Source organism: Antennarius striatus, chromosome 20, assembly GCF_040054535.1.
Source record: "Antennarius striatus isolate MH-2024 chromosome 20, ASM4005453v1, whole genome shotgun sequence".
Lineage (NCBI taxonomy): Eukaryota > Metazoa > Chordata > Actinopteri > Lophiiformes > Antennariidae > Antennarius > Antennarius striatus.
In genome coordinates, this window is record NC_090795.1 from 8,066,159 (window position 1) to 8,078,706 (window position 12,548).

The 12,548-nt window shown below is 43.1% G+C and overlaps 1 protein-coding gene across 1 annotated transcript; it reads left to right on the top strand.

Annotated features, from left to right (window-relative positions):
• The first annotated feature begins 228 nt into the window (after positions 1 to 228).
• On the top strand, positions 229 to 11,665 carry rdh10a (retinol dehydrogenase 10a). The gene is made up of 6 exons (XM_068343782.1): positions 229 to 858; positions 1,274 to 1,509; positions 7,180 to 7,278; positions 8,378 to 8,523; positions 9,179 to 9,310; positions 9,415 to 11,665. The coding sequence occupies exons 1-6, from the start codon at positions 573 to 575 to the stop codon at positions 9,536 to 9,538; spliced, it is 1,023 nt and encodes a 340-aa protein (XP_068199883.1). The 5' UTR covers positions 229 to 572; the 3' UTR covers positions 9,539 to 11,665.
• The last annotated feature ends 883 nt before the right edge of the window (positions 11,666 to 12,548 follow it).

The window sequence follows — 12,548 nt, forward strand, 5'->3', positions numbered from 1 at the left end:
CGTTCTATTTTAGATGTGAAAACATTACTTTCTGATCTTCCCTTGCGATACTAAACAGACTATAAAATCCCACCAGAGCAGGGTTAGGTAAAATCTTTGTCGTTATGTCACCTCTAAGTGTAATTTATGGACCTGGCGCTTCATTCTGACAGGCGCTCAAGTCTCAGTCCTATTGGGTCCAGTGTTGATGGGTGGACTTAATAAATAGCGAGTGAGACGCGAGTGAGGATGAGATGAGTGGAAGAGCAGCGGAGGAAGTAGGAGGCACAGGTCGTTCAAGCTGCTCGTAACTCACTGCAACTGTGGTGGCAACAGGACTTTGACTGAGCTTCATCAGAACTCCACATTCAGTCATTAAGTTGCGGTCCCGCTTGCGCCTTTTTATTTCACTTTTATGTGTCAGAGTTTTCTTGGCATTTCCTGCTTGCACTGTGTTCTAAGTTTCCCGGTGTGACCCTAACGTTACCTTTTTTTTTTGCCGCAAGCAGTTTCCAAGAGCGCAAAGAAACCGTGCGCTTCTCCTTACGCGTGTTTTTTTTTTTTTTTTTTTTTTTTTAAATTGATTATCCAAGATGATGATAATTATTGCAGAGTTCTTCGTGGTCATTTTGAAGGTGTTCTGGGCCTTTATAACTGCCGGTGCTAAATGGGTAGTGCGGCCCAAGGAGAAGAGCGTGGCGGGACAGGTGTGCGTGATCACCGGGGCTGGAAGCGGCCTCGGGCGGCTCTTCGCCAAGGAGTTCGCCCGGCGGCGAGCGATACTGGTGTTATGGGACATAAACAGTCAGAGCAACGAGGAAACGGCGGAGATGGTGCGGCAGATATACCATGAGCTGGACACTCCCATCACCAAAGACGGTAAGTCTCATTTCTTTGCAGCACTGATGATGTTCTCAGCTTTTTACGCACGCTTCGCGAAATCGCTTTTCTCTCCGTTTTGTTTTCTGCGACGGTAAATTATTTTTTTAAAAATGATATCAGATTCAGCATTGTCATAGACGGGAGTGTTAAAATGAACACAAGCAAATGTTTTAACATAACAAATACGCCCGGCACCCAGCATGGCTTCTCGATACGTCTTCAGATGGTCTCATACTGTTTTCCAAAGTAGTGTTAACCTACATTATTATCCCTGATAAATTAATTAATGCACACGCAAAATCACCAGCAATTTTCAAATGTGCACCCATTTCTATTAATAACTTTTACACGCAGCCCACTAAACAAACTTTGTAATTGATCATGTTAATATTTGCTCTCAATCTCCCTATAGGACCTGTTGGAGGAGTAGAGGAGGTCCCTCCTTTCCAGCCTCAGGTCTACACCTATGTGTGTGATGTGGGAAAGAGGGAGAGTGTGTATTCCACAGCCGAGAAGGTGCGGCGAGAGGTGGGAGAGGTGGACATATTGATCAACAATGCCGGTGTGGTCTCTGGCCATCATCTTTTGGAGTGTCCCGATGAGCTCATAGAGCGCACCATGGTGGTCAACTGTCATGCGCACTTCTGGGTGAGTTTGATGCACAGAGAATTAATCAAGCTAAAAGAATAAAATGGACACATTTTAACTGTGGATATCAGGACAACCATAATATTATAACCTGATATATCTGCTTTAGTTATCACGTGTATTCAGTGTGATGCGTGTTTCTTAGGAATCTTTCAAGCTGACTTTCATGTCTATTCATGAACTGTCGTTCTGCGTATCAGTCTCAAGAATAAAAAGTTTATGTGTCCAGTATTTAAAAACTACAACCGTAAATAGTTACCTTGCATGTTCACATTTCATCTCCACTTAGTTTAATTCTGTCAAATGAAAGTCATCGGTCTGCCTCTGTAAATCCAGCCTTCACTGCTTTCTGACTACTGACCATTGATGATCCACGTGGTATGTCTGCCCTTCCTTCTTCTCTTCTTTGCAGTGCGGATCTGTACAAATATGCCTTGTACGATGGAATGGGGGGGGGTGTCTTATCAGACCATCTAACCACATTTTGCAGGCACTCATCTGTTGTGTGTCAGATTTTACTTTGACCATCTACCTCTCTTTTTTGATGTGAATTATGTCAAAAGCTGCGTGGACTGTGGTGCAGTCATGCTGCATTTCAGATAAGCCTGAGCTGCAGTGTTGAACATGCTATATGCTTTCGTGTATTTTGAGGGCGTGAAAATTCTGTTTGTAGCCTGGCAATTAGAAAACCTCAAGATCATGATTACTGATGGGATTGAGTGCAGAGTGTTGAGCTTTTACATCCCTCTACTGCTTAACTAATCTAGGGAAGCAGACGAGGCTCATTTTGAGTCTTTGGCCTGCGGACAGCTATGTTTTCAATGATGCCGTGAAACCACAGTGTTTGTGAAGCTTCCTAATTGGGTGTGAAAATGTGATGTCAGTCAGGAAGGTTGTGTGTTCCCTCCTCTTTAGTGGATGTTCATTGAACTATTCATGTGCGCCTCTGCTGGCTCTCTCCACGTTCCTATGCATCTAAATTTGGAGTCAGGATCCAGTAGTTGGGTGGCAGATTTTTAAGTGGGACTCGTGTTTATGTTCTCCCATATTCTGTAGAGAGTTTGGTTTCTTTAGGGGAGACGGGCCAGATGAAAGAACGACTTAATGAATGGTGACAGCCAGAATGGAGGATGTGGTTCATTAAAGACACAAGCTAGATGAATAGAGCTTAGACTAACAGGGACCTGTCCACTTTCCTGTCTTACACAAACACGATACAGTTACTCACTGAAGATGGTACATTACACACACCTTTGATTTTGTTTTCCTTTGTGAACAACAGGTTTATAAAATGGCTTACTAGTGCCTCATGACTCATCTAATACTCAGTTTGGAGTCTAGACACACAAAGTGAAATTTGAACCTTGTTTATGAAAGTTATTATTTATCCCACATCTAAAGGACTTCATGAAAAGAGAGTTTGACCGTTGACAGTTTAAGATGAGATAAATTTAAATTTACACAGGAAATGCTTTTGAAGTCTCACTGTTGGATCATAAAGTAGAGGCATCAGTGTCACTCTTCAGACAGCTCTGCGTTCCAGAATTCATCCCAGCCAGCCGCTCTCTCAGAAGCAGTTTGATGGCAGGTTTCATCTTCAATTCACCAACGTGTAAATTTAGCAAATCAAGTTCAGATGAAGAAAAGGGGGATTTTTATTCAATTTTTTTATGGAGCTGGAATAAGGCAGCGATGGAGAAAAACAAGATCTGGATTGTGCGTGTGTGTGTGCGTGCATGTGTGTGTGTGTGTGTGTGTGTGTGTGTCTGCCTGCCCGCCCGCCCGACCGGGCCAGCTCAGACCTCACACTTTTTCTCTCCTCCTTCAACAGGCCCCTCCAACTCCTCTCAAACTGATCTGGAGGCAGCGGGTGCAGCTGCATGGCAGTCATGGATGCCAGCACTGTTCTGCAGCGCACACACATACACACACAAACAATTATCATTCCGTTGCTTACTAAATTAAGACTGTTTGGTGATGCTTTCAATAGTCCAGCTGTGACTTGCGATCCTGGAGCCGTAGCCGTCTGTCATCCATGATGGGAAATGTGAAGTCATTCCATCAGGTGTCACCAGTCTATATCTGAGGAGCATGTCAAGCAGAACGACATGAAACAAAATCCTCAGCGTCTTGAGCTGGTTGTCCAACAGGTGGCTTATGAAGAACAAGCTGTAATATCCCCATTCTTATGGGGCGATTACACGACAGCGCAGAGTGCTCGACCGGGACGCGGAGGGAAAAGGGAAGGGGAAAGAAAAGAGGAAGGAAGGTAGTGCCATCGCATCCACAGGCGTGGCAAGAGGGTAACGGTGAGCTGCTGCTGACCCACTTTATCTGACAATTGCTTTCTTGTCTGTGGATCAGTTTGACAAGATGCCAGACGACAGGAGCCAAGTTCTGCAAGCTGCATTCCTGCTGTATCCAGAGAAAAGGGGCAGTCAGGCAGAAGGGTCCTACTTGACTGGTTTTATATGGGTCCCTCCTTAGGCCTGGTGCACCTGTACCCCTGACATGATTGTGTCCGTGTTTGGTCCTTCCCTCAGTTGTTCTTGTGGGAGGGAAGCAGGCCTGTAGCTTAGTATTTGATGATCTACTAAATCCAGTTATGATTTTTGGTAACAACGATCCATTAGAATTTCTCATCCGAGTTTCTTTGAATATGTTATTGTATCTAACAAACGAACGACTTTTTACCACCATGTAATGAAGAAAAGCATCCAATCCTCACAATTCAACAAACCTTTTGGCCTAAATAAATGCATTTTATTTCAGGTCCAGATGAAATTATTATTAGATGATTTATTTGGGGTGGGGGTGGGGGGCTGGGACTAAGAACACTGAAAATGTACCCAATCCACTTTGACAGTAAAAGCTTGTAAAATGTTAATGCCAATAATTAATTTTGTTTTATATAAAAATATTTTTTCCCAGATTTTATGTATTTATGGAGTTATAACTTATAAAACACTTCTTAAATGGGTTTAAAAGACTAAAAACAATCTGTAAAAATGATTAGTGACTAAATGCATAGAAGCTAAAATAATTGTGAAGCTAATTGGATTGTTTTGCATCAAACATAGTTGTGCTGACACATAATATTAGATGCTGGGGTCCTTGGTGTTCCCCTGAGTTACAGTATTTATTGTTGTTGCTCTCCAGGTAAATTGCAGTCCGGTAACACAACCAGCGTGGCGGCTGAGGTTTATTCAGCTGTGGCCGAGACGGCCACCACAACATGACCAATCTGTATCCATCATCTCTGTTGACCAGTAAACACAACCCACTCAAATTCCACGGTCTGTTGTCGGATCAGACGGGCCCTTGGCCGTTTTTCTGCCTCATTCTCTCATCTAGGGAGAAGTCCGCCCAATTAAATGGCCATCTGGTCCTACGCACAGGCCAATATTTTGTTCATATTCCTGTTGGTCAGGCGCTTGCACTAATGCAGCCTGACACCCCAGCTGCAAGAAGCTTTGTGTGGCGTAAATGCTCCTGGGGGCACACACCAATTAGGGGTGCAATGGGTAAGGCACCCCCACATAGGCCAAGGAGGCCCGACTGTGTCAGCGGGTAATTTAGCGGAACAAGGGAGCGTTGAGACCCAATTACAGCAGCTCTGATGTAAGACACGAGCCCTCGGTTGCCTTCACACATTTTGTGTCTGAGAGGTCAGCGGGGGTCATACCCACATGCCAGAGCTGCCATGAGAAGCAGGATATCACGCGAGGGTGGGAGAGAGACGGGATGCTAGTTCATGTTCAGCCCCGTCCTCCAGCTGATGGAGCCAGCCTCTCCATCAATTTAAGTTATTTTCAGCCCACTCGGCAAACTTATCCAGTATTTGAGCGTTGGCTTTGTTCAGAGAGCGTCGTGCCAGATCAAGTCATTCCCTGCTCTCTGGAAGTTTCTGTGGGAGTGGGAAACATTGGCTCAGGTCAGGTATGGGCATATCTTTAGCTAAATGCTTCGTTTGCACGCAATCCTCATCCACTGCTTCCAGAGGCTTTTCTTCAGTTTGTATCCAGACCTCATGTTCTCCTACCCCCCTCTCTTTGGGCCCCACCATCCGATCACTTGAATATTGCAGCAAGTTGAAATTTATGTCCTACAAAAGTGCAGCTGTGTGGAGCTGAGTCAGATGAGTTCTGATGTACCTGGCTATAGAATAAACTGGAGCAGTGAAGTCATCTTTCTTTCACCAGCCCTCTTTCTACATAGGTCTGGATTATTGCTTCCAATTTTACTTACTTCCCAAACGTGTTTAAATATTGATGTAAAGCATAACTGAGATTACAGTGGATGTCAGTAGGTCCAATGCTGTTAAATCTCTGGGTGCTGCTTTAATGAGGCTTTTCCTCCCTTGCCAGTTGTTTCATGGCTGTACAACCTAGTACCATGCACTCTCTGGCTGTGTGCGCCTCCGTAGCTAATGTTTACAAAGGAGGCTGAATTATTTCTCTGGCCAGGATCGCGTACTGTACCAACCCCCTGAAACTGTTACCTCTCATTAATACGACCACAGAATTATTGGGAGCGAGGAATGAAATGTCAAAAGTAATAATGAAATGCTCACCCCAGTTTTGTTTTTTTTTGGAATAAACGCAGTTCCAAAAAAGTAAGGTATCACATTGTGTATTACGTGTATGCTGTAGCCAGCAGAAGTTATTTTTGACTTTAAATTGGTAGTGATTCATTCTCTGCCTTCATACTTTCAGTTTTTATACAGATTTTTATGCAGCACCATTAGTATTCATAAAATTGTGGTATTAAGATGTCCTCAGTTTCCACTTACAACCTGAGCCATATTTAAAAATGTCTGCAATTCTGCTGCCTGCATTTTTCTTCACAATAGCAGCGCAAATCAGAAGCCCTGATTCGTGTTTGCAGATCTCCTAATGGGAGAACGATCGGTCAGTTTCTGTCATTGCCATCACATGTCACACCTGCTGATTGGTTCATTTTAATGTCCAGTCAGCAGACGGGTGGACGGAATGAGGAATGGATCAATAACTTAATCACTTTAAACCGCTTACTCTGTCAGAATTCCCTTCACGGGTTTGCTGCTCTCGCCAGCTCACAAGCCCCTCATCGGAACCACTCAAGCTCTCACGTGGCTCTCAGGTGAAAGTCTTTCATCTCGGCGCTCACCTCGCTGCCGATTGTTCCACTGACTGCTGCTCAGGCAGGCCGCGGGTCTGTGTGGGGAGACGAGAGGCCGGATTGTATTGTAGTTGACTGAACAGAGGCCTGTGATTGGTGTTGTCACCAAGTCTTTAGAGCTGAGCCCAACGGTGGGCATCAGATCTGTGTGGGAAAAAGAACAGATTGTACAGCAGCGCACACCACATACCTGTTTCTTCAATGAATACCTGGAAAAGGGAAGACTCTCATTCTTCTCTTCCCTCAACATCTAATTTACACCCACCAAAAAAAAACAACTTTGATCTGAATACATAGAAATGCCTCCAGCGCATTATTTTGCCTGTTATGAATTCTCATTCAGACGCCTCTCTGTGCATCACCATGGAGAAGAAGGAGAAACACATGGAAAGGGGGGACAAGAGGGAGGCAGATGGGATCAAAGGGCTTTGGCACAGACAAACTGCACAAGTGAACTAACCTTATTCTTTTTTTTCTTTTGCCCTTCTGTGTCTTCTGTCCTTCCCCTAGACCACCAAGGCGTTTCTCCCCAAGATGCTGGAGCTGAATCATGGCCATATTGTGACTGTTGCCAGCTCCCTGGGTTTATTCAGCACAGCTGGAGTGGAGGTTAGTATCATACACGACAACAGGCACACACACATCCCATCGTTCCCACCATCCAGAACCAGTGCTTTCTCCAAAGCCCTCTGCGTGCCAGTGAGCGCATTGGGCCTGGGGAGGTTAGGCCCCCTTTCTCTAGTTGTCCCTCCACCCGTTAAATTAAAGGACACAGATGAGCATTGGGGAGCCTCTTATAGATTCCTCTATCTGCAGCGGTGGGGGTGTCGGGTCCTCACTGGGCTCTGGCCGTCGGGCCAGAATGAGCTGACAGCTCCCCAAGGGACGGAGACATCTTCATCACGGCTTTGTGAACAACTTGGTCCTCACTAAATATTCAGTTCACAGCAGCTATCAATAGCTAAAGGTTTTCCTTCCTATAGTTTTTTCTCACACAGCCCAGATTCTTTGTTATTTTTATGCATATTAAATCATTAAGCATCCTCATTTATCTCTATAACCACAGCGGGAGTAAGTGGGTAGCCCTCATAGGAGGTTTTTGCTTCATATTTCAGAGAACAGGGTTCTCATTTATCGCCTCGCCTGAGAATGGTGTCGTTTTCAGGGTGTCTACGGGGACCACTACGCCATTTGTCTTAGTTTTCATAGCTGCATGTTTGCTTTTGTTACGCAAGTGCTGATCCATAATGATTGAGTCCTGCTTCAAAGGGGAGCCAAGGTAGTTTTTTGTGTAACTACCTATTATGCTCGAAATACCTTGAATGTGATTTCAGACATTCACATTTATTTCAGGGAAGTGACGCCCTCCCCTGTCATGTGGATAAAGCCAAATGTCTTTATCCTCCCCATGTTTATTGACTTGCATCTGTGTTTGCACATGTCATTTTTTTTAAAAGAGCATTTCCACAGCAAACCACATCAAAACCCTCCCGCCAAGCAGAGCAGTCTCCTGACGCCCTGCAGCAGAATCCTAATGAAACTGTAGACCGGCGGACAGGCTCACTCCTGTTTTTTTCTGGCTGTATCATTAACAGCAAGGAGAGACCTCTGTGCTTGTCGCACATGTTTAATAATGTTCTCCGCGGTCCTGGGGTGCAGGCAGGGGCAGTTGTACAAGGCCAACCTGTTCTTTTCTTTATTCCTCCAGGATTACTGTGCCTCTAAGTTTGGGGCCATTGGGTTCCACGAATCACTGAGCCACGAGCTGAAGGCCTCTGAGAAGGACGGCATCAACATGACTCTGGTGTGCCCTTACCTGGTAGACACAGGAATGTTCAAAGGCTGCAGGATAAGGTTAGCTTCCACACACACTGACCCGTTTGAATGTTTTTCTGTGTGCAATTCTCTTTTGTCAAAAGCTCTCGAGCATCTGGGATGAATTTGACATCTCTAATTTTCACCATATAAAATAGGCTCATAAACACCTTTTTGAACTTCAAAGCAGCAGCTGATGGTTCTGTTGTGTAGGAGATGATATAAAGTCAGCCGTATGGCATTGGTCAGCGCTCTCTTAAACAAAGAGGGTGACTTTCCCAGGGGAAAACCTCAACAACAGGTGCTCCTGGGCTAAGCACCCCCCCTCCCCTCTTGCTCTGCTGTAATTGCACTCACTTTGTTTGATGGTTACTGTTAGCAGGTGACATGTTCATTGGCTTTACTGTAACACCACTTTGGAGTGTTGACTAGAAGCTGTGCACAATCATTTGAAGTGATGTCACTAAATAAGGTTGATTAAAATTTTTGTTGTGATTTGAGCTCTTTTAAAAATACTTCAACATCTTTTAATATAGTGAACTTTTTATACATTTTAATAATAACCAACTGAGATCCTTGAAACTCGATTTACTCTTTGGTTTAAAAAAAATACAATTATTCAATTCAATCTCATTCAGAACGTACCGTGGATTTTGAGCCTGTTAATAATCAGTGATATTTTTTTTCTATTCAGGAAGGAGATTGAGCCTTTTCTGCCTCCACTGAAGCCAGAGTTCTGTGTTAAACAGGCCATGAGGGCCATCCTTACTGACCAGCCCATGATCTGTACACCCCGCATTGTCTATATGGTCAACTTCATGAAAAGGTGGGCTCACTCTAGCCCCCGCCCCCAATTTCAGTTTTTCCAGCTTTTGTAATACTACCTGGTAGTATCTTGTGTCACTGATCTTATCTGTCCTGTTTCCGCAGCATCCTGCCGTTCGAGGCCATCGTTTGCATGTACCGGTTCTTAGGGGCTGACAAGTGCATGTACCCCTTCCTAGCTCAGAGGAAGGAGGCCATGAACAACAACGAGGCAAAGAACGGTATCTAGGGGGCGCTGTTCATAATGTGAATAGAGGCACATAAACCTTCACGCATGAGGAAACAACCACTGAGAACGATTGGGAAGACGGGAAGGAAGGAAGGAAGGAACGAAGGACTGAATCTAGACTGGTGCACTTGCATTGAGCAGATGCAAAGGTTTACCATATTGTTCCTCTGGAACAAAGAAAGCTGTGTACTACACAAAGGGTATATTTGACTTTGTTTTTGTCTTTTTCTAAATTTGTTTAAAGAAACCAGCATCTATATTCTGTCACTAGTTTGAAATCATACGGAAAAGGTATCCATTAATTAACTACAGTATTTACATAATGTAGTCACCAGCCTTATCTAGTGTCATTGTGGAAATATACAGTATGTTACTGTACAAACAGTAAAAAGAAAGTTTTCACCTTTATTTTTATTTTTGTAGACATGCACTGTAATTTCAGATTTTTCTCTACACTGCCAGCTTTTTTCTTCTTGATTGGAAGACTCAAATGACTCAATGTCTCCCCATGCAGAGGCTCTTTCAGTCAGTCGGCTCACCAGCTCTCTGATTTGTCCCACATGAGCAAAGCACGATAAATATTTCCCAATTAAACGAAACCCCATACTGTCGTGGTAAAAACTAAAGTTACAGACATGTAGCATGTATGTTAAGCGTGAAGTCATTCCAAATGGGACGTTTAAATGTCATGTTGTGGCTGATTTAAGTCCTCCAAGGATTTTCAGGTGTAACATTGTCCCTTTAATGGTCCTGTTATTTCAGGTCCACATCGACTAACCTCTCCGATGGAAAGCGGACGAGGGAGTCAGTGCCCTGGGTTGAACTAGCATGTGTGGCAGGTTCAGAATGTACTGCTTTGGGAGAAAATGAGAAGAAAATCCATTTTTAATTATCTCACTTGTCTGTATTTTTTTCCAAATCTATTATGTTTATATTGTAAATCTGTTACAAATATTGTGTGTTTAAAACCCCCCAAAGGAGGCTGTGACTCCAGGTGTCCCAACACTGATTGTGATTGAAGGAAAATGCATTAAAGACATTAGATTTCCATTATTTTGTCCAAAGTAACACTTTAACTCTCTTGCCTGTGACCACCATCTCCAGTTCAAGTGAAATGTTAATGTCTTAGTGTCTTGACTACCCCAGTATCCCAAAAATGTTTTGACCGTATTTGATGTGACAATACATTTTTTTAGACCTTTTGGGATGACAAGAGTTTTAGAGTTTCAACTACATTCCAATAGGCATCATTCCGTCAGTCACAGTGATGAGCCTAAATACTCTACCTCTTAATTTTTGCCATTTTGTTTTTAAGCCTCTTTTTTTGTTTTGTACTTTTTTGAAGACCACTCCATAGCCAAGCAAATGTTGTTCCAATGTTTAGTGTCTCTACCTAACTTAAATTAATAAAAGTGATTTAGATTATTAAATCATGTGTCTTTATTACCTGGTGGGACACTGACCCTGACCCTCTGGCTTTTACACCCACTCTGGCCTGTAATGCTGGTGTCACTCCAGCAGTGGGTTGTATTCATTCTGTGAATCATCAGTGACAGTAAAGGGGATCTGATGCAAAACTGAAACGGTTTCCAATCAGAAGATGACTCCCACCTGCCCCTTTCTCCTCTTTATGACTAATTTTCTTTCCACTAGTATCGGTATCACTGCCCTTCACATTGTGAAGTGAGGAAGTTTTAATAGAGGCCAGGAGATGCAGTGTAAGCCTTTGTGAGTAAACTCCGTATGACTTGTGATGCATTTTTATGAGACAGTAGTCAGTTGTTAAAAAGGGATAAAAACATTTGTCACTTAACAGAAGGGTAGCTGTGGATCACATACAAGGTTTTTACCCCAAAATTCCAAATGAGAGGCACGCAGGGAGCAACAACAAAGAAACTTCTATCATTTCTACCACAGCTGCTACGTAGCATACCCAGAACTTTTATTTGAAGAAATCTAGAACCTCGTAATTGGTGTCACACATGAGCCAGATTTGAAATCACATGTTCGAGCTGCTGAGCTGTTTGAGCTGGCCGTAGATCTAACTCTTTGAGTATTTGGAGTTTTCAGTGACCTCTTCATTTTCTGACATCATAAATTATACATAGCTGTTGTGCATCTTAATTTTCTTTCGTATATTTCAGTTTCAAAGCCTGACAAATACTTCAGTTTTTTGGCCAATAAAAGAAATATAAAAAGTTGTTTTTATATTTTTTCTCCATGAATATCTGCCTGCATATGTAGACTGTTGCCAATCTCCAGATGGAACGGCTGCCTTTACTTGAATAATAAAGCGCATCAAAACAATCAAGCTTTTAGATCCAGTAAACATGAAAAAGCACTGTTCTTACCCCTGGAGAAAATATTTGGAATACCAAGGTCACGAGTCCGGGGCCTGAAGGCCCAAACTCAATATGTCTCCGTCTGTCTTCAAAGCTCTTTTAATTCATTCTCAGACTTTCCCTCATCGCTGCAGATTCTTCAGAGACACTTCCCAGCAGATCAGTTTTAGATGAGTCATTAAATTAACCCTTAAGCCCGAATATTGATAATACAGAGCTTAAAGGTTTCAATTGTATATTGTAACATGTAAAAATTAAGCTTTTGAGCCATTGAATCATATCTTGAAGCAATATTACATAATACAAACCTGTTATTTGGAATGTTTTTTACATTACAAAATGGCATTCATTTATCTGACAGTTACACTTTTAAAATCACATAAATAACCATTTCTTTTCCACACATCCATCAGTGTGATAGCAGAGCCCATCTGTCCACTGCTGAATTGATCAGAATGCAGCTATTGTCCAGACCGATCACTTGTTCCAACATTCTCAGTGCATTACACGGAAGCGATGAGATATCAGAGGCTCAGTCCAGAGCACAACAGTCCTGCTGTGACTAATTAGGACTGGATAAAGTTGCTCAGCAGCAGATTTGCTCTATTATGAGGGAGAACTGTACTGACAGGTACCATCCCTCTGTATACAGAAGCAGTCAGCACCAA